Below are 21,976 nucleotides of genomic sequence, written 5' to 3'. Positions count from 1 at the left end.
AGAATATTTTTTCAGGGTCTAACAGAGGCGTGGATTTTTAAAAGAATATTTTTTCAGGGTCTAACAGAGGCGTGGATTTTTAAAAGAATATTTTTTCAGGGTCTAACAGAGGCGTGGATTTTTAAAAGAATATTTTTTCAGGGTCTAACAGAGGCGTGGATTTTTAAAAGAATATTTTTTCAGGGTCTAACAGAGGCGTGGATTTTTAAAAGAATATTTTTTCAGGGTCTAACAGAGGCGTGGATTTTTAAAAGAATATTTTTTCAGGGTCTAACAGAGGCGTGGATTTTTAAAAGAATATTTTTTCAGGGTCTAACAGAGGCGTGGATTTTTAAAAGAATATTTTTTCAGGGTCTAACAGAGGCGTGGATTTTTAAAAGAATATTTTTTCAGGGTCTAACAGAGGCGTGGATTTTTAAAAGAATATTTTTTCAGGGTCTAACAGAGGCGTGGATTTTTAAAAGAATATTTTTTCAGGGTCTAACAGAGGCGTGGATTTTTAAAAGAATATTTTTTCAGGGTCTAACAGAGGCGTGGAAGACCTCCGGATCTTCGATAGACCATGGAAGACCTCCGGATCTTCTTTAGACCATGGAAGACCTCCGGATCTTCTTTAGACCATGGAAGACCTCCGGATCTTCTTTAGACCATGGAAGACCTCCGGATCTTCTTTAGACCATGGAAGACCTCTGGGTGTACTATTGACCACAGAAGATCTATATTTCTTCTATAGATCTCTTAGTCTTCTATTGATCATAGAAGGCTTCTGGGTCTTCTATTGACCATCTAAAACTTCTATAGATTATAAAATACCTCTGGGTCTTCAAGAATATTGTGTCAATCGAAAGAAATATTTTTCGGAATCTACCAGAAGCGTAGATTTTTAAAAGATTATTTTTCCACTGACCCCCATAGTAATGATTTTTTTATTTATGTTTTATTTTCAGATTTAATGCATGCCCTCTAAAGGAGTTCGATTCATCTAGACGTGAAACAGTCTCGCCGTCTTGCTTTCCAATCCCATTCTGCCTTCTTCAAATATGCCTTCAGCAGCTACCATACGATCACATAATGAACAAAATCTTTGCGGCTTGGCTAAATGGCATCCGGAGTGGATGCAACGATATGCCACCTCCAAAATGTTTATGGCCGTCTATGGACTAATGGGTACCATCCAAGCCATGTCCTATATGTATTTCGTGGTAACGCTGACGACCATAGAAAAGCGGTTTAAAATACCCAGTCAAACAACAGGTGAGTAGAACAAGACGCCTTCTTTTTTCGCGGTCGGAACATCGAATAATGGCTTATATGAGATTTTAACTTATTCCTTTTTCTTCTTCTTTTTATTTTTTTCAACCAGGTATCATCCTCAGCGGCAATGAAATATCCCAAATTTTATTATCCTTGATTCTCTCGTATATTGGTGGCCAGAGAAATCGGCCACGTTGGATTGCAAGCGGTATTGTCTTTTGTGGTATATCCTGTTATATTTTGGCCTTGCCTCACTTCATCTATGGCGCCGGTCATGATGTTCTGCAGTACACCAAAGAGTATTATGATTGGGAGGGTGGTGATAATGCTACGAGTAGCACCATGTCATTGGTTGTAGGTGAACAGAATGCGATATATATTTTTTTCAAAACAAAATTTACAGGACTTCAACTGACAGAAGATTCTTGAAGACCCAGAGGTCTTCTATAATATATAGAAGCCTTTGATGGCCAATGGAAGACGCAGAGGACTTCTATGGGTTATAGAAAACCGAGAGGTATACAGAAGAAAAATAGCTCCTGTGGTCAATAGAACACTCAGAGGTCTTCTATTGCCAATAGAGGTCTTCTATGGTCAATAAGAGACCCAGAGGTCTTCTATAGTCAGCAGAAGACCTCCGGGTCTTCTGCTGACTATAGATCCAGAGCTTTTCTAAGGTCTATAGAAGACCCAGGAGTCTTCTGTGGTCTATAGAAGACCCAGAGGTCTTCTATAATCTATAGAAGTCATTGCTGGCCAATAGAACATCCCGAGGGCTTCTTTGGTCATAAGAGGACTCAAGGGGATCTATGGTCTATAGAAGACCGAGAGGCCTTCTATCGTCTATAGAAGACCCACATGTATTTTATGATTTATTGAAGCCCAGAGGTCTTTATGGTCTATAGAAGACCCCTGTGGTCTTTTATAGTCAATAGAAAACCCATAGGTCTCCCATTGACAGTAGAAGACCTAGAGGTCTTCTATGGTCAATAGAAGACGCAGAGGTCTTCAATGGTCTATAGAAGACACAAAGGTATTTTATAGTCTATAGAAGACCCGGAGGTTTTCTAATGTCTACAGAAGACCCAGAGGTCTTTTATGGTCTATAGAAGACCCAAAGGTCTTCTATTGTCTATAGAATACCCAGTGGTCTTATATGGTCTATGGAAGACCCACCGGTCTTATATGACCTCTATAAGACTCGGAGGTCATCCCGAAGGTCTTCTAAGGTATATAGTAGACTTGGAGAAGTCTTACATGGCAAATAGACCGGGAGGTCTTATATGGCCTCTTATTTAGCATAGAAGTACTCGGAGTCGTATTTAGACTATAGATGACCTCTTTGTTTTTAACCCTTTGAGACCTCTGGACCTCTATAGAAAATGGAAGACATCTTCGTCTTCTATCGGATATAAAAAGAACTCTGGGTATTTTATAGACTACAGATGAATTCTGGATCTTCTTTAAGCCTTAGAAGATATCTTCGTTTTTATAGGGACTTTATGAGACTTATGGGTATTCAATAGATTATAGAAAACTACTGAGTCTTCTATATCACACAGAAAACCTCCTCGTCTTCAATAGACCATAAAAGACCTCCCTAGATCTCTCCCCGAAATTCAATTCAAAATCCTTTAATTTTCCAATTTCTTTCTTTCAGAACGCCACCATAAAAAATTCCCAACAATTATGTGGGGTTTTGAAAACCCCTCAGGAGTGTGAATCCTTGCTATCGATACTGCCATTGGTTCTTATATTCCTCTCACAATTCGTGCTAGGTATTGGTAATACCCTTTACTATTCATTGGGTCAATCCTATTTGGATGATAATACCAAGAAAACCAATACCCCGTTAATGCTCTCGGTGGCATTTGCATTGCGTCTGATTGGACCCATTGTGGGTTTCTTTTTGGGTATGTATCCGAAATTAGTTTGTTTTCTAAAAAAAAATTTTGAAATAAATTTTAAAATTCCCTTTTAGGTTATGTTTCCCTTAATATGTTCATTGATCCCGCAAAGACACCCCTGATCGATAATAAAGATCCTCGTTGGTTGGGTGCCTGGTGGTTTGGTTGGATGATTTTGGGCACCCTAATGATTGTATTTTCCGGTTTGATTGGCCTCTTTCCCAAAGAATTACCGAAGAAAGCTCCAGTTTTGCGTAATTCTCATGTACCGCATGTTTTAAGACATGAAGAGCTGAAAATGGATGAATGTTTACCGCTGGGCAGAAGCTTTTCGTCGAATGCCACATTGGATGCACCTGTGGTGGATAAACCTGACTTTCCACAATTGAAAGGTAAGGGAAGGATTGACGGATATTTACATTTTATAGAAGATCAACATAGAGACCCAGAGGTCTTCTAACGCCTATAGAAACACAGATATGGTCTATAATAAACCCAGAGGTATTCTATGGTCTAGAGTAGATCCTTGAAAAAATATTTTTAAAAAATCCACACATTTTAAAATTTTGTTTTATTGTATATTTTTACCACCTTCCAGATTTCCCTCGAGCCCTTATGCGCCTGCTGCGCAACAAGCTGCTAATCTTCAACATAACTTCGGGCATCTTTTATATTTTGGGTGCCTCAGCAATCATGACATTCCTCACGAAATATATGGAAGTACAATTTCATAGAAATTCCCAGAGTGCCACAATTGTTGTGGGTCCCGTTTCCATACTCGGCATGGTTGTGGGCCTAGTCGGGTCAGGCTTAATACTAACCAAAAAGAAACCCGCACCCAGTAAAGTCCTAATGTGGAATGTTATCGTCGGATTTGTTTTTATACTTGGACAAATTGGTTATATGTTTTTGTATTGCAGTGATTCGGTGGTATTGGATCAAAATGGAAGGTGAGTTCGGAAATGAAGGCAATGAAATTTCGATTTAAATAAAATCGAATTGTTTTCAGATTAAATCTTTCCAATTCGTGTAATGCAAATTGTGGCTGTGAAGATGTACCCTATTCACCCATTTGTCATGAGGAAACAGAGACGACATTTTTCTCACCCTGTCATGCTGGGTGTCAATCGTGGAATTCGGATCTCAAGGTGGGTCTTCATTTTTTTTTATTCTAAAGAGATTCCTACTAACCTCCCATTTTTTTAGTATTACTCAAATTGTTCCTGTCTGGCATATGGTTATAATTCTACAACAACAACAATCATACCCACAGTCACCACAACAACAACACCAACTTCCTTACTTCCAACCTCCGCCATAAATTCCGATTTATTGCAGCCTCTTGTAACAAGTTCTCTACTCACCACCACTACCATGAGGCCAACAACAAAATCCATGCCAGATATGACAACATATTTTGATGATTTTACAACAACACCAAATTCCCGCAACGACGATGACATCCTTAGCAGATCCCGACGTTCCTTGGATGCTTTAACGGCTGGGATTTTAAAACCCGGTGTCTGTCTGAAAGGTTGTACCAAAGCCTTTTGGATTTTCACCATTGTTTCGATGATCCTCAATTGGTTCGGCTCGTCGGGACGTATTGGCAATATCTTGGTAAATTATCGAGCCGTTGCAACCGAAGATAAATCATTCGCACAAGGCCTAATGCTAATGATGGTCAGTCTATTTGGTCTGATACCGGGACCAATTATATTTGGTCGTATCATTGATTCGACATGTTTGAAATGGACCAAGACGTGTACGGGTAATGGCAATTGTCAGCTATATGATCAGGATGCTTTCCGGGTGAACATTAATGCGGTGGCGTGTTGTAAGTCTTGAGATGGAAATTCCGATTCCGAGTTCTGAAATTGAAGGTCACTTTTTCTCCTTTCAGGTTTCACAGCCATTGGTGTATTCTTTGATGTCTTGGTGTGGTACCATGGAAGACACTTGGATTTATATGGTGAGCGGGAGGCGGAACGTTCACAGGAAATTGAACGTAAAAATCGACCCATAACTCCGTTATTGTCCAGAAAATAATATTTTTTTTGTACAAATATATATAAAAAAATGTTGGTTATAATTTTTGTTACGAATTTGTATTTATGTATTATTTATTAAGCTATTAAGGAAAATATAGATTTTATAAAAATATAAACACAAAAGTTAAAAAAAACTAGATTTTTTTTAAATCCACGCATTGTTGGAACCCCTGAAAAAATATTCTTTAATAAAGAATAGATACCAAGCAACGGCTCTGATCGACTTTAACATGGCCAGCTTTATCTGGGTCCTCTTTCAGCTCAATTGTGGACACTGACCTCCCCGCGGTGTCACATGGGGTAGCTATTTTCATCACCCTTTGAAATAGTAAGCTAATATGTGCCGCGAGTTCACCCATAAGAACTATAAAAAATTGGTTAAGGCGTCTGGTTAGTTGCCCACTCTCGGAAACCTCAACTTACTATGAAAAAGCTAAGAAAAAGAAAACCAAACCCCCCTAATGTTGACGACCCCCGCAAACGTATAAAGGACCACGATCTGCGAGTCAGCACTTGGAATGTGCGCACGTTGTACAGGACATGCGCAGTTCTCGCTTTGGCGGATATATTCAAGAAGTACAAAGCCGATATTATTGCCTTACGGGAAATGCGATGGAAAGGGACTGGCGTAAGTAAATCAGATGATTACGCACTGTATTATAGCTGCCATGAAACGAGACATGCATTTGGCTGCGGATTTATGGTCAACAGGAGAATAAAAGACCTCGTCTCCAAATTCACTCCAGTAGATGAGCGATTTGCTATAATTCGCATAAAAACGAAGTTCTTCTACATCAGTCTTATTTGCTCCCATGCTTCGACCGAAGACAAAGATGTGCAGACCAACGACATATTTTACGAGCGCCTAGAAACAGTATATGAGCCATGACATTAAAATTCTGCTAGGAGATTTTAATCTAAAAATCGGAAGGGAAAATATTTTTGGCCCCACCGTCAGAAAATTCAGCCTCCATGAAGAAACATCCGACAACGGCATGAGGTTGATTGACTTCGCGGCAGCAAAATCATGGTAGTTAGCAGCACCAGACTTTCACTATGCCCCAAATCCTGGAAAAGACCCCCAGAAAAAAACATTGACACATACCACCTATTCGTCGACTATAAAGCCGCATTTGACAGCCCTATCCATTCAGAGGGTTTAAAGCCATGTCTACGTTCGGCATTCTTGCAAAATTAATACGGCTATGCAGGATAACTTTAAGTGGAACAAGGTCAGCAGTTAAAGTCGGAAAGGACCTATCGAAGCCCTTCAATACCGAACTGAGAATTCAGACAAGGTGACAGTTTTACGAGCGCCTAGAAATAGCATATGACCGCTGTCCTGGCCATGACATTGAAATTCTGCCAGGAAATTTTAATGCAAAAATTGGAAGGGAAAATATTTTTGGCCCCACCGTCAGAAAATTCAGCCTCCATGAAGAAACATCCGACAACGTCGTTTGACTTCGTGGTAGCAAAAAACATGGTAGTTAGCAGCACCAGATTCAAGCATCTCGATATACACAAGGTCACCTTGATTTCTCCTGATCAAGCAACGAGAAATCAAATTGACCATGTTGTGTGATAGACGGAAGGCATTCATCCAGTGTATTAGACGTTCAATCGATCCGAAGGGCGAATATCGATCCTGACCCCTTCCTTGTGGCAGCCAAGGTTCGCACCAATATTAATGTAGTAGCAAAGGTGCGATCTAATGTAACACGGAAACTCGACGTCGAAAAGCTGCAAACACAACAGATAGCAGAAGCCTACTCCGCTCAACTTACCCAACAGCTTGACAAAAGCACCCCTTGTCCCGATAATAATATAGAAGGAAAGTGGCAGAGAATTGCCCACTCCCTACAAACTGCAACAAAAGCAACCCCTGGTACCAAAAACCACCAGCAAGAAACCCATGGTACGATCAGGGGTGTCGTAATGCTACTGATGTGAAAAACGGGGCAACCCTGCAGACAGTAGCAGCACGTAATGTTAGGAAGAATTATTGGGAGAAAAGGAGAGAGGAGAAACGTGTTTTCAGAAAAAAAGAAAAAAGGACAACAAACACGTTAGCGTGAGCAAATCGAGATGTACAGGAGTCAGAATTAAGTCCGAAAATTTTACCAACTAGTAAAACACCAAACCGAAGGTTTTGGTGCAGACACATCCTCCTGTAGAGATGAAGATGGAAACCTGGTGACAGATACAGGCAGCGTGTTGAGGATCTGGAAGGAGCATTTTAAAAAGCTTCTGATATCAAATAGTAGCGGCGAAGGGGATACCCCAGAACCAATAAGAGATGATGGTATAGAGTGTATACCACCTAGCCAAGATGAGGTCAGAATAGCAATTAATTGGCTGAAGAACAATAGAGCAGCAGGAGCCGATGGGTTACCAGCCGAACTATTCATGACTGGTGGTCAGATGCTGTTCAGGAGCATGCGCTAGCTGATTAGTACAATTTGGCTAGAGGAATTGGAATGCTGAAATTCCAATGATTGGAACCTCAGCATCCTGTGTCCCGTGTACAAAAAAAATGAGACAAGACGATATGTGCCAACTATAGAGGAATAAGTGTCCTTCCCATCGCATATAAAGTGCTATCCAGCGTGCTGTGTGAACGACTAAAGATAATCGTCAATGACATTATTGGACCATACCAATGCGGCTTCAGACCTGACAAATCCACCATTGACCAGATTTTCACTCTGCGCCAAATCCTGGCGCATGAAAAACACATTGACACATACCACCTATTCTTCGACTATAAAGCCGCATTCGACAGCCCTATCCGTTCAGAGGTATTTAAAGCCATGTCTGCGTTCGGCATTCCTGCAAAATTAATACGGCTATGCAAGATAACTTTAAGTGGCACAAGATCAGCAGTTAAAGTCGGAAACTACCTCTCGGAGCCCTTGAAAACCGAACGAGGATTCAGACAAGGTGACAGTTTGTCGTGTGACCTTTTTAACATCCTGCTGGAAAAGGTCATACGAGACGCAAAGGTGAACAGAAATGGCACTCTGTACACCAAATAACATATGTTACTCGCCTACGCCGATGACATCGACATAATGGGTCAAACATTGAGAGTGGTAACAGCCAACTTTGAACAAATTGAGGAATCTGCCAAAGTGGGTCTGACAGTATACGGCGAGAAGACCTAGCTGATGGTATCAACGAGCAACGACGTCCAGTAGACTCGGACCAACTGTGGAACTTGAGAACTACAGCTTCGAGGTAGTCAAAGATTTTATATACCTTGGTACCGCCATAATTAAAACTAATGACATCAGTCTTGAAATTCGGAGAAGGATAGTGGTGGCCAACAGATGCTACTATGGTCTAAGTAAGCAGTTTAGAAACAAGGCCACCTCCACCCAGACCAAACTCACACTTTACAAGACGCTTGCGCAAGCAGATGAAGCAGTGCTTGGGCTGTTTGAAAGAAAAATTCTCCGAAAGATCTACGGGCCGATCTGCGTCGACGGTGAATATCGCCGTCGAATGAACCATGAGCGGTACCAGCTATTCTCGGACATCGGCATTTTTAGATGTATTGAGCTGCAACGACTACGTTGGCTAGATCATGTTGTGAGAATGGATGAAGATGCCCCAGCCCAAAAGGCATATAAGAGTAAACCAGCTGATGGTTCACGCAGAAGGGGAAGAACACGAATAAGATGGAAAGATCAAGTGGAAGATTGCCGAACATGGTCTTTCAAATTGGAAAAACTGCGCAAAAGACCGACGCGCCTGGAAATATTTTTTAAGCTCGGCTTATGGAACGAAAGTTCTGTCAAAAGCCAGCTAAGTAAATCGACGCATTGTTGGAAGCCTTAAAAAAATATTTTTTTAATAAATCCGCACCTTAAACAAGGTTAAAAAAAATATTCGTTAATAAATCCACGGTCCTTAAAAAAATATATTTTAAAAAATCCACGCCTTTGTAGCTCCTTGAAAAAATTATTTTTAGAAATCCACGGCCCTTAAAAAATTATTCTAAATTAGTAATTATTTTCCTTTTTATACCTAACACAACTATGTCTTCAGGGTATTATAGCTTTGTGCAGCCCAAAGAGTTTGTAACGCCGCGAAATATTGGTCCTAGAGCTGAGTCGATCTAGAAATGTGTGTCCGTCCATCTGTCCATTATAATTTGTAAACACGATACAGGCCATAGTTATGGATCAATCTTCACGAAATTTTGCATGTAGGACGGGTCTGGCCAATGAAGATCCCTATTGTTTTTGGTAAAGATCGGTTAATATTTAGGGAATGAAATTGACCAAAAACTTTATTTTTGTCTGATTTTCTGGTCGCTCCAGAGGCCGCAACTGTGGCCCAAACATGGGATCGGGCCAAAGAATAAGCATGCCTGTGTTGATAAAGATCGGTCAATATTTAGCGGGTCAAACTTTTTCGAGTCGATCAATAGGGCACAATTGAAAGCCGAACATCACAACACAACCCACCGTGAAGACAATCTAGACAAGTAATTACAAGGGCTGTACTGAATATTAGTCATATTCGGAAAAATGTCTGTGTAAGGAATCGGACAAGAGGGTCAAATATCACGAAATATTGACCAGTCTCGGAAAAAACATCCGCGGAATGTTAGAGTTCCGTGGTAGTTGTGTAGGGTATCATATGGTCGGCCCTGTCCGACTATACTGCTCCGCTCACTGGTTTTTAAATAAATTTCAAAATCCACTCATTTCGATTTTCATAATATAATTTTCTTCATTTTTATTTATTATTAATAAAAAATGGTTTCTTTGTTTTGTTGTTGTTGTTCTTGTTTTATTATCGTTATTTTTTAGGCATATTTTTATATATAATTTTTTTCTTTTTCTTATTATTTTTTTTTATATTTTTTCAGTGTATAAATAATCGCTTTTTGTTTTTGTTTTATTAACGTCATCATCATTCATTACATAAACAAAACGAAACGACGGGCGGTCATGTAAAATGCTGTTGTTGTTGTTGTTATTTTAGAGTTACAAAGAGAGTTTGTTTAAAAAAAAAAATTTGAAAAATAAATCGAAAAAAGACTCTAGGAATTCGTTTACAAACTGTTTTTCAATAAAACCCAAAAGAAAAAAGAAAATGTTAAAAAATGTTGAGATTTGTTTTGCTACTACAAATAAGGGGAGTAGTATTGAAATATGACTTGTGATTTGGGTTTTTAATGAATATAGATTTGTTGTTTTTTTCTATGTATTTAAAGTTAATTTAATTAACCAATTATTTGTTTTTGTTTTTTTTTTCTCATTTATATGGGTGTGCAATTTACGTACTGGTTCTGAGTTTTTTCTTGTAATGAATATGTATATATATATAGTACATACATACATCAGTTGTTAATGGGATATTTGTATGTTGTGTGTGTTGTACCGTTTCGAAAGAAACGATTTTAACTTTTTTTAAAGCTGTAGATAAATACATTATTTTTGTTTTTATTTGAAACAAAATGCAAAAATAAATAAATGCATTTTCGAAAGGAAAGGATTTCGGGAAGAAGAATTTTAGAGAGGATAAGAATATAAAATTGAAATTTTAAGGATCATTAAAAAATATTATTTTATAATTCCACGCCTTGGTGGATCCTTAAAAAATATTTTTTAAAAAATCAACGCCTATATCTCGTCCTTGAAAACAAATTTTTAAAATATTCAATAAATTTAACAATAATGTAAGCACTATATAGATTCGCTATATGCATGTTGCATATACCAAATTTATTTAAAATAAATATTGAAAAATTATAAAGATGTATACAAAACGGTGACTTACGGACTCTGACTGTAGGCCTTTTGTTTTTCTTTGCAAATTGCTTAACTGTTAATTTAGTGACTATAGTTGTTGTTTATGTTTTTGTTTCCTTCATTTCCGGTATGTAAGGTGTGTGTGTGTATATATGAGTGTTAGTGTGAAGTATGTGGGGTGTAATTTTAGTGTTATTTCCCTTGCTAATGCATTTGTTTGAGTTGATAATAAACAATTTTTATTTTTTCACACAATAATTACAAAACTAGAAACAAAAAAAAAAGAACAGCCGATCTATTTGAGAAAACCGTATTTTATTAATTTTCTAAAATTTTGTTTTGAAAAAGTAACTTGTGAGAGGGAAGAGAAATCATAAAAGAAGCATATATGGAGTCTCATGGCGATCTTTATTTTAAAAAAAAATCCACGCCTTGGGCAATCTTTAAAACCAGTAAGAAAAGACTATATGATACCCTTCGCCACTTTGGGTATATTGTAAATATGTATCCATACAATTGCATGTCAATGTTCCCTCCAAGGAACATACAAATCTGCAACCTATAATAAATGCAATTTCATTCGTGCAGATTTAGAGTCGTCTGCGTACCATGGAACAAATTTATGAAAAAAATATTTATAGCTAAATTGATGCACACTATTCGGTACGTCGCACTGTTAAAAATTTAATTTCAATCGGACACCCCTTCGAAATACATATAAAGGCTATGGTTACATCTGCGCCAATTTCAACAAAACGCCATAACGTCATCAAAGCTTTCAATTTGATACGTTGTGCAACATTTCGTGCAAATCGAGGGATATATTGCGACTTTGGTGCTCCAATTACATGAAATCGGACGAAAATCTATATGGGAGCTATATATAAATCTAAACCAATTTTCACGAAATTCAACACACATCTTTCTAGACTTAATTCAGTACACTGTGCAAAATTTCGTGCAAATCGACAAATTTCGTACCTTAAATCGGACGAAAATATATATGGGAGCTATATATAAACCTGAACCGATTTTCTCCAATTTCAGTAGGGTTCGTCCTTGGGCCAAAATAAGAGACCTGTGCCAAATTTCATCCAAATCGGATCATAAATGCGACCTGTACTTTGTTTACAATTTAACATCTACAGACGGACGGACGGACATGCATAAATCGACTCAGAAAAAGATTCTTTGCATATTCTCAAAAGGAACCATGTGCCTATCTCGTTTCCCTTTGCCTGTTACAAACATATGCACAAAGACATAATACCCTGTACCACAGTGTGGTTAGAAAAAAAATTAGAAAAATCCACACCTTAGGCAATCTTTAAAAAATTATTTTTAAAAAGTCCACACGATCTTTAAAGAGTTATTTTTTAAAAATCCACACCTTAGGCGATCTTTAAAAAGTCTACCCGATCTTTAAAGAATTATTTTTTAAAAATCCAAACCTTAGGCGATCTTTAAAAAATCCATGCCTTTAGAGATCTTTAAAAAAATATTTTTAAAAAATTCACGCCTTGGGAGATTCTTTGAAAAAAATTTAAATCCCTAAAAAATATTTAATAAAACAAATTAAAGGTGGTTGATTTGAAACTCTCATTTTTGCTATTATTTAAGAAATGCTCAGAATTTTTATTTGTAAAAATAAAGTCCAAAAAATATTGAATCTAAATGTTATATTTGCATAATCATCAAGTAGAAACATTCCGTGACAAATCCTAACGATGTGATCTTTTTTATTTTGCATCTCTAACTAAATGATCTCTGAAGAAAAAAACAATAATAATAAATGCTATTTAAATGATTTCTCTTCATCCACTCGCTTTGTTTTATCAATTATTTGTTGTTGTTGTTTGTTGTATAGCTTAACAGTGAAAATGAATTAAAAAATATGTAAATAAAGGAAAAACATAATCATTATTAATAATCATATATAATTCTGGTTCGCTTTTTTCTTTGTTGTTGGTATTTGTTTTTTTTTCTTTTCTTTCTCATATTTAATAATTGTAATAATATAATATATATTTTATATACGACGATTTTGTTTTTGTTATATATATATAATTTTATCAGTAATTTATTAAAGATCCTTGTTATTCGTTTGTTTCGTTTTTTATTTATTTCCTTTATTTGTTTTATTTTTTCTCTCTTTTTTTAAAGTTCATGTTTTACTTAATTTTGCATTTTTGTTGTTGTTGTGGTTTATTTTTTTCTTTAAAGATAGGTTGGTAGTTTGCAATTTTTTGAATTTATTTTCATAACGTTATTTATTCAATTGTTTGTTTTCCTAGTTGTCGACGACGGCCGGGCTTAAAAAGCCAGATTAAAAATTAGATGTTAATATGTTGTTGTTGATTTTTTATAAATTTAATATTTTGTTTTTCTTTTTAAAAAAGGCGGGGCTTGAAGCACTCAAGAAAATTAAAATTACAAAAAAGAAAAATCAAGCTTGGCTCAATTTACTCGATCACCTTCAACACTTTGCCGATAGCGATTGTTTTGTCTGTAAAATAAAAAGGAAATTAAATTAGTTTTGATTTCTGTTTTCAAATGCTAGCAATACTTACTTTCATCTCTCAGAGTAAATCTTCCCATCTGTGGGAATAGTTTAAATTGTTCTAAACAAATCATACCGGAACATTCAATTCGCATAATTGCCACCTGATCTTGTTTAACGAATCTTGGACGTGATTTTGATTTTTCGCCGGTCTTTTTGTCAACCAAGCAAATGAGGGCCTGGAAAAGTAAAAAAAAAAATAAATATTAAAAAATATTTTTTTTAATCCACTCCTTAGTAGGTCCTTAAAAATATTCTTAAAAAATCCAAGCCTTAGTAGATTCTTAAAAATATTTTTTTTAATCCCCACACTAATAAATCCTTAAAACATATATGATACCCTTCACCACTTTGGTTATATTCAACAGATGGTTAGGATTCATCTGTTGAATATACCCAAAGTGGTGAATTTTTGCCGAATTTTTGAAGGACCATTAAATCATACTAAATTTTTCATTTGGACAGATATAGGGTTGCTTCTTACAATGGGATAAAATTATGGAAATCAATTTAAAGCATATATAAGCTATATCGAAATCCAAACCGATTTAATCGAAACTTGTCCACCCCTTAGTAGGTCCTTAAAAATATTCTTAAAAAATCCAAGCCTTAGTAGATTCTTAAAAATATTTTTTTTAATCCCCACACTAATAAATCCTTAAAACATATATGATACCCTTCACCTCTTTGGTTATATTCAACAGATGGTTATGATTCATCTGTTGAATATACACAAAGTGGTGAATTTTTGCCGTATTTTTGAAGGACCAGTAAAATATACTAAATTTTTCATTTGGTCAGATATAGGGTTGCTTCTTACAATGGGACAAAATTATGGAAATCAATTTAAAGCATATATATATAAGATAAGTTATACTAATTTCAGTATATTTTGTGCATATCGGCCACATTTGAGTTATTGGTGCATCATGTACTTAAAATCGGGAGAAAATATATATAGGAGCTATATCCTAATATGAACCGACTTCAAAACATTCCTCACGGTCAGTACATTTTGTAAAATTTTGTAGCAAACGACCTAACTTTGGTCTTTGTTGCACCTTTTACTTAAAATCCGACGAAACTATATATAGAAGCTATATCTAAATCTAAACCGATTTCAACAAAACTTGCCACACGTTATAGTAACTTCAGTACGTAGTGCAAAATTTTGTACCAAATCGGTTTATAAATTTGACCTGTACTTTGCATACAATTTAACATGGACAGACGGACGGACGGACATGCATAAATCGAATTAAAAAAATGATTCTATGCATATTCTCAAAAGGAATCATGTGTCTATCTCGTTTTCTTTTGCCTGTGACAATCATATGCACAAAGACATAATACCCTGTACCACAGTGTGGTGAAGGGTATAAAAATTTGGGCCTATGGCTATCATCTAAAATATATTTTTAAAAAATCTCTACCTATAGCTGGTCCTTGATTAATTTTTTGTATCATTTTATCACACTTACTTTAACGGTAACTTCTTCAGCTGCACAATGTATGTGCATAACGGCCGAATAACCAGCACAGATAATTGATTTATGCTCCAAAATAACAACTTGAGCATCAAAGATTTTGCCAGTTTTAATAGGATTAGAGGCATCGCACAAAACAAAACCAGGTGAGACATCTTCTTCTTCAATACCCTGAAGGCAAATTAACAAAAATAAAACATTAGATAATTTCAAAAAATTTAAAACCACAAGCACTCCTCACCTTCAGCTTGATTTTAACATTTTCGCCAGGACCCACAGATGTGACTTCATCATCGTCGGACCACAGTTGATCAACGGCAACTTGTGTCTAAGAATAAAACAAAAAATCATTATTCGACTCTTTATAAAGAAAAACACTCATTATAACAACTTACCCTATTAGGCATCACCAACAAATTTTGTCCTTTTCGCGCAGTACCCGACTCAACCTTGCCCATTACGACCGTACCCATATCCTTGTACTTATCAACAATGGGCATTATGAAGGGACCATCGGCTTTACGATTTAATGAAGGCAACTGATCAATAAATGGTATAAATGCTGGTCCATTGTACCATGGACAAATTGAATCGGGTATGACATCACGTAAACCGGCTCCGCTTAAACCTGAACATGGCATAAAGGTTAGATCTTTAGCTGGATTAAAACCTAATTTTTTGAGGTATGGTAGGATTTTGTCTTTGCATTCGTTGTAACGTGCCTCATCCCAATTGACTGTGGGATCGTCCATTTTATTGACGAGCACGACCAGATGTTTGACGCCGGCGGTTTTGGCCAACATAGCATGTTCGCGAGTCTGACCGCCACGATCAAAACCAGTTTCGAATTCACCTTTTCGCGCTGAGATTACCAACACGGCTAAATCAGCCTGTGCCGCACCACCAATCATATTGGGTACGAAACTTTTGTGACCGGGTGCATCCAAAATTGTGAAATGTTTACGTTCCGTTTCGAAATAGGCACGACCGACCTCAACAGTTTTACCCTTGTCACGTTCCTCTTGATTTGTATCCAAGGCCCATGAGAGATACCAACTTTCACGAGATTTTTCACGTGCTTCACGTTCGTATTTTTCCAGAGTACGTTTGTCGACCATACCGGTAAGGGACATAATTTGACCACCAATTGTTGATTTACCAGCATCTGCGTATAGAAAAATAAGTTAGAGGTTTGGAAAATGAAATATTTTACTGCTGCGTTCGTCATTTTCACTTACCAACGTGACCAATGAATACGACATTCACATGTTCCTTTTTGCTCTTTGTGTCTTCTACTTTGGGTATCTTTTTCTTTGACACCTTTGGTGTGGCATCACCTTCGACTTCTTCGATATCTTCAACTTCTTCGTCGTCGGGTGTAATGACAGGTTCATCTTCAACGTCCCAGCTATCGGCAGGATCATTTTCTGAAAATTGGAAAAAAATAAAATCAATTATCATTAACATTGTCAAATTAGACCAAAGTGGCGTGATTTTAATTCTATATAGATAGTTTAGGCCCCACTGTAGGAAAAAGGCGAGGGTTACAACTTTTCGGTATGCATTTTGGGAAAGGGCATCGAAAATGGTACAAGGACAATAATTTCGTGAACTTATTTGAACTTATATGTGATTTGTGTCATGAGGAGCGCTCTGATTGTTTGGGCACTGATCGCATGTGCTATAAATAATTCGCTGGAACTCCAAACAGATCTATGTTGAGCTAGAGTTGTTCTCGTGGATCTGGGGAGGCGCTTTTCAGAGTCACGGATTGCTGGGGGATGTTCGTTAAGGACTTTGTTTAGGCAATATCCAGCTGTTTCAGACCTACAGCTATTGACGATCTGTTGAGGTCGGATGGTATGACGACTTGGATGTCTGGGCGGAAGTGTCTGATATCCTTCCGGATGTGTCGTGGAGGAGGATCCTGCACCACAATGTGATGGTTGGGGTGACTTGGCAGATGACGGGCTGTACTGACAGTATCCTTGTCTCCTCATGAAGATGATCCACGCTCGACATCTTGACATATCCGGTAGCAATTCTTAAAGCACTGTTTTGGATCGTTTGAAGGTGGTTGTTGTTGTAGCAGCCCTATTGCATTTACACAACGGTCTGAGGTGACAGACGTTGGCCGAGTAAGACTCGGGTCGTTTCGGATCGTAGACCCCTCTGTCGTGAAGGTGTTGCGCCATTGGGTGTCGCTTAGGAATGAAGTGCAAACGCGGGGCGGCATAGCTCAGTACAGAGCGACTAATGGCTTTGTATGTCATGATGAGCGTCTCTTTATCCTTTCCCCAGGAGATACCTGTCAGAGCTTTCAGGACTTTATTTTTGCTGAGGACTTTCCCTTTGACATAGGCGGCGTGCTTGGTGAAGTTGAGCAGGTTATCAAAAACTACTTCCAGTATTTTGGGAAGTTGGACTGTCGGAATTCTTCGGTCATCGACGACTATGATATATTCAGCTTTGTCTTAAGCTTACGTGTCCAGGAAATAAATAACGTCGCAGTAGATTTGGATGGTGATATAATTAATTTTCTTTCCTGCATTAATCCTGATTTTTGCGCTTACGTCATCTATGTCGACTCCAGAGGACGCGACGCAGTCATCTGCGTAATATTCAATTTTAACATCGGGGGGTGACACAGGAAGCGACGTAAGATAAAGATTAAATAGCAGTGGAGATAGTACTCCTTCCTGCGGGACGCCCATTTTAAGCTTGCGGTATTTAGATATCCGTACTCTGAAATCCACATATGCCTGCTGTCTGCCATTGAGATAGGCAATGTGGAATCGAATGTGACCCCTAGAACCTTGCCGCATCTCTCATCAGTGTGGTCGTTGATTTAGTGGCGGATATTTCCATATTCCTCGGCCGGAAAAAGTCTGCAATATCCACGAGATAGTGGTTCAGCCTCTCGCAAATGTCATCAATTTTTGGTCCTGACGCCATAATCGGACAATCATACTCTGGTTTGTCGATGTAGCTGCTGCTCTTCTGCTGCTACCGTAGACGGGTGATCACCGAGCATTGTATTCACACCATATTTTTGAATTTCTTCCACAACTTCATCCATGTGAATAATCCTGCTTGATAGGCCTGTTGATCTAGTAGCTCCACTGATATATTCCAACAGGTGAAATTGAAACAGATCGTAGTATACCTTATATAAATCATATGGGATATGGTTGGATTCGTAGTATTAATCCAACCATATGATCCCATATGATATATATTTTCAATTTTACAAAATCCACTCCCTTTTCTTTCCAAAGAGACGAAGGGCATATTTTACAACCAGATTTTGAACTAATTTTCATTTCATTTTTTTGAGAGTTATCCCAAATTGTATCTAATTTTCAACATATTTTCCAAAAATATAAAATTAACGAGTTAATTTAACAAATTCAATTATTGAATTAAACCAACAAAAACAAGAAAAATATTCAATAATAACCAAAAAAAAAAAGTTAACGTGTCAACAAATACAACAATAGCACAAATTCAAAGCAAAATCGGAACGACCCCGCACACAAACAAAATGAGTCCCCCCTTCACACTTCAAGACAAAGTAAGAGAAACAAACAAAAAGAGAAATGAGATTACTGTGAATGGAATGGAATTTGGCAAAGAAGAATGGAAACCGAAAAAATATGTTTGGAGTAAACACATGGAGGAGGACAGCTCCAAATATTACAATATTAATTTTTTATAAAAAAAAAAATTAGGGACAAACACATTTTACAATAAAAGGCCGAAAGCAAAGTCACCACAATTTAATTATTAAATACCACCCTGCCTGCATATAGATTTTGAGGTTATATTGAACAGAAGAAAGTATTGAATGAATGAAAAAAAGGTGCAAACCTCTAAAAGAGAAGTAGTTGTGGTGGTGGCCACAACTGAAAGTTAGGCCAATAAATTAATGACATACAACTAGTGGCCAATGACCAGGCTGGCTGACAACCAACCAAACCACCAAGTGGCGGTGACAAAAAGTAACTCAACAACAATAACAACAACATCGGTATGTTATAAAAAAGAAGACGACAACGACGAAGACCTGCAACATCTGTGACAACAGATTACTACAACTGAATGACTGGTTGTTCATGACGTCATGTTTTTTGCACCTACTGCAAAAGTACTGGATTCTAGTAATTACCCCCCATAGACCATCACAATCCTTTCCCCTACCTCCCCCCACCACTTTTGGAGCTCTAATTACATCGAAGCATTCTTACCATTATTGGCTGCAATTTTATCGGCTGTATTGATATTTTCCACAGGTGCAGCAGCAGCAACCTTTACGGGTGACGTTTGCATGGGCGATTCCGCTGGTGCAACATCACCGGCCGCCTGATTAAGTGCACTCAGGGAACCCGAAGCGGATGCATCCGAATTAGGTGTGGTGGCAGGAGTGCCGCTGGTAGACGCGGGCACGCTGGTTGTATCCATGGGAGCAGCAGCAGCAGTGGTAGCGGCAGCCGGCGCACTATTGTCATTATTCATGGAACTGACAACGGCCGCACTGAAACTACCAAAACTGGGTACAAATTCCGCAGCATTTACATTTAGTGTGGAGAATTTTGTGGACATATCGGAGTTTTCTTGAGCCATTTTGTTTGAATATTTATTTTCGTTCCCTCTTTTTGTTGTTCTATTATTTTTTTAAAGAAAACTTTCAGAAATAGTTTTTTTCTGAGGCGGTTCACTCCGGTTAACTTCTCTACGCGGCGCACTCAAACATGCACACGTAACAACAACACGTTGTATGGTTCGTTCTCTCACACAACACAACAACACCACTACTCCGGTTTGTCCGTTCGCTCGCTCACTTGCCGTGAGAATTCCAATCCAAATGACAGAAAAATATAACCTTCAATGGGGCGCTTGTAATCTATTTTTTTTTTTAAGTTAATGTTGTAACAACTTGCGAAAAATAACACACGCCACGCACCGTCGTCGTTCCAAAAAGCGGCCCCTTTTAATACGAATTTCTTCTTCAACGCTTTCTATTCCTTTTTCTTCTCTCGTCTCGTTTACGCGAAAATCACGTTTTTCACTGACTTGTCTTGGCTGGCTGACTGAAAAAGAACTGAACTGACCGACGACGACAAAGGAATTTCGTTTTCGGCTACGGGGTTATTTGCTGTTACTTTCACTGTTCAACTTTTACACAAGGTGTATGTAAATCTGTCACCGCACGAATAATTATGAATGTAAAATTGAAGTGTAGCACTTAATCCGGATGGGATTTATTGTAAAAAAAAGTAGTAGTACTGAATGAACACAATTCAAAAAAATTTATCCACCAGCAGCACAATTTCAATAGCCACGCAGATAGGAAATAGGGATATGAAAGTCGAAAGTTATGTCGGTGTTGTTATCGATGATTAATCGAAATAGGGTGAGAAAGGTCTGATTCATGGTCTATAAATAAGGTCACCAAGGGATACCAGCGGATTATCGATACCTCTCAAGTTTGCTGTCAAAATGCATTATTGTGAATTGACTTCCATTATGAAAACGTAAACAAAGTCGAAATTTTTGACAACAGACTTGAGAAAAAACAGCTGATTTCCGATATCGATTGCTATCTTGGTGACCTTATTAATAGATCTTGGTCTGATTAAAAAGTCATCAAATGATTTGGCACAGGCACAAATGTCAGATAATAAACAAAAGCAATAGAGTCAGGGCAATACATCAAATTCATACCAATTACTATTGTTGGTTGGTTGTAATAGGTTGGTTGGATAGAAAAAACCGAAGAAGGAAAAGGAAAATATTTTAATTTTTAGGAAATCGGATTTGAAGAGGGTAGCCGGAGAAACTGTGCCCCCTCTATTGGCTTTGGTCATAAGTCTATAGGCAATAGACTTGTAGATGGTGTGTGTCGTGATCGACTTGCTGGCAGGAAGTTTACCTGTGCGATACGAGTTGAGAACATTGCTGTATCCAGACCTTAGTTTTGCCAGAATTGAACGGGTTTGCCTTGGATGAAGCCTCTCACTCTCCAAAATTTCAGGAGGATGTTGTTGTAGGACTTTATTGCATCTGTAGCCATTTATGACTTCAGAGACCGCCAGTTGATGCACAAATTTCATCACTTTCGCTATCGACATTCTGTTGACTTCCGGTACAATTACGTCTTGAATCCCATCACGATAGCGCCTAAAATCCAGGCGATTAGGATGACACGGCAGATAGCATGCCAGCAGGAACTGTCTAGTCAACAACACATTATGTTGCTCGACTCGACGCTCGTCATCTGGACACAGTCGGTTGCAATTCGGAGTGCATTATTTTGAGTTGTTTGGATGGAAAGACCTATCATCTTATACGTCTTTACCAAAGTCCATGGCAGCAGAGGAGAAGTAGCTGCCAAGACAAACACGTATAGTCTTAGCTCAACACGAGTAGTCTTAGATCAGGATGGTGTAACCGCCACAATTCATATTGGGCAAGAATTGACGACTCGATACCTATAACACGTCCTGCATGTGGACCAGGACCACACGACACGTTGCACCTCTTCAATTCCCAGCAAGGCCGACTCTTCTATCGCCGAATTCACTATGGACGCAACATTCTTGAATTTGGAGATAGAGGAAGCAGAACCAGTCAATGAATAATCCACCGCATGTATTATGTTGCTACAACAACAACTTTATGAGGATTTATTTGGCATATATTTAAAGGAATTCAAAATTTAAATCCACTGGGTTAACTAAATCTGATATAATGTAAACGTACTTTATGAGGATGTATTTGGCATATATTTAAAAGAATTGACAATTGAAATCCATTGGGTTAACGAAATCCAGTAAAATATAAAAAAGCATATACTAATAGTACGTTTACATTTAATCGGATTTCGTTAACCCAGTGGGTTTCAATTGTCAATTCCTTTGCACATATGTCAAATAAATCCTCATAAAGT

General features: G+C 37.8%; 2 protein-coding genes across 2 annotated transcripts; one reads left to right on the top strand and one right to left on the bottom strand.

Annotated features, from left to right (window-relative positions):
- The first annotated feature begins 1,040 nt into the window (after positions 1–1,040).
- Positions 1,041–5,210, top strand: LOC133337992 (solute carrier organic anion transporter family member 74D). Its single transcript, XM_061546181.1, has 8 exons — positions 1,041–1,254; positions 1,364–1,608; positions 2,915–3,167; positions 3,236–3,553; positions 3,760–4,111; positions 4,171–4,309; positions 4,368–4,998; positions 5,065–5,210. Exons 1-8 carry the CDS (start codon positions 1,041–1,043, stop codon positions 5,208–5,210), a joined length of 2,298 nt encoding a protein of 765 aa, XP_061402165.1.
- Positions 5,211–13,356: 8,146 nt separating this feature from the next.
- Positions 13,357–19,683, bottom strand: LOC133337999 (eukaryotic peptide chain release factor GTP-binding subunit ERF3A). The gene is made up of 7 exons (XM_061546188.1): positions 19,275–19,683; positions 16,266–16,454; positions 15,423–16,192; positions 15,269–15,355; positions 15,022–15,198; positions 13,551–13,719; positions 13,357–13,486 (listed from the first exon to the last, which is right to left on the bottom strand). The coding sequence occupies exons 1-7, from the start codon at positions 19,648–19,650 to the stop codon at positions 13,443–13,445; spliced, it is 1,812 nt and encodes a 603-aa protein (XP_061402172.1). The 5' UTR covers positions 19,651–19,683; the 3' UTR covers positions 13,357–13,442.
- Between the last annotated feature and the right edge of the window lie 2,293 nt (positions 19,684–21,976).

The sequence above is a fragment of the Musca vetustissima genome, unplaced genomic scaffold, assembly GCF_032173495.1.
Source record: "Musca vetustissima isolate MV318-11 ecotype Yass unplaced genomic scaffold, APGP_CSIRO_Mvet_v1 utg19267, whole genome shotgun sequence".
Lineage (NCBI taxonomy): Eukaryota > Metazoa > Arthropoda > Insecta > Diptera > Muscidae > Musca > Musca vetustissima.
The sequence above is the reverse complement of the archived record's forward strand: the minus strand, read 5'-3'. Positions and strand labels throughout refer to the sequence as shown.

What these genes read in the sequence shown, in the direction of transcription:
- LOC133337992 (XM_061546181.1), top strand. Translation starts at nt 1,041, where the DNA reads ATGCCTTCAGCAGCTACCATACGATCACATAATGAACAAAATCTTTGC. An exon ending in AATACCCAGTCAAACAACAG is followed by an intron (nt 1,255 to 1,363) that starts GTGAGTAGAACA and finishes TTTTTCAACCAG; the next exon opens with GTATCATCCTCAGCGGCAAT. An exon ending in CATTGTGGGTTTCTTTTTGG is followed by an intron (nt 3,168 to 3,235) that starts GTATGTATCCGA and finishes ATTCCCTTTTAG; the next exon opens with GTTATGTTTCCCTTAATATG.
- LOC133337999 (XM_061546188.1), bottom strand. Translation starts at nt 19,650, where the DNA reads ATGGCTCAAGAAAACTCCGATATGTCCACAAAATTCTCCACACTAAAT. An exon ending in TAAAATTGCAGCCAATAATG is followed by an intron (nt 16,455 to 19,274) that starts GTAAGAATGCTT and finishes TCCAATTTTCAG; the next exon opens with AAAATGATCCTGCCGATAGC. An exon ending in CTGAAGAAGTTACCGTTAAA is followed by an intron (nt 13,720 to 15,021) that starts GTAAGTGTGATA and finishes TTACTTTTCCAG; the next exon opens with GCCCTCATTTGCTTGGTTGA.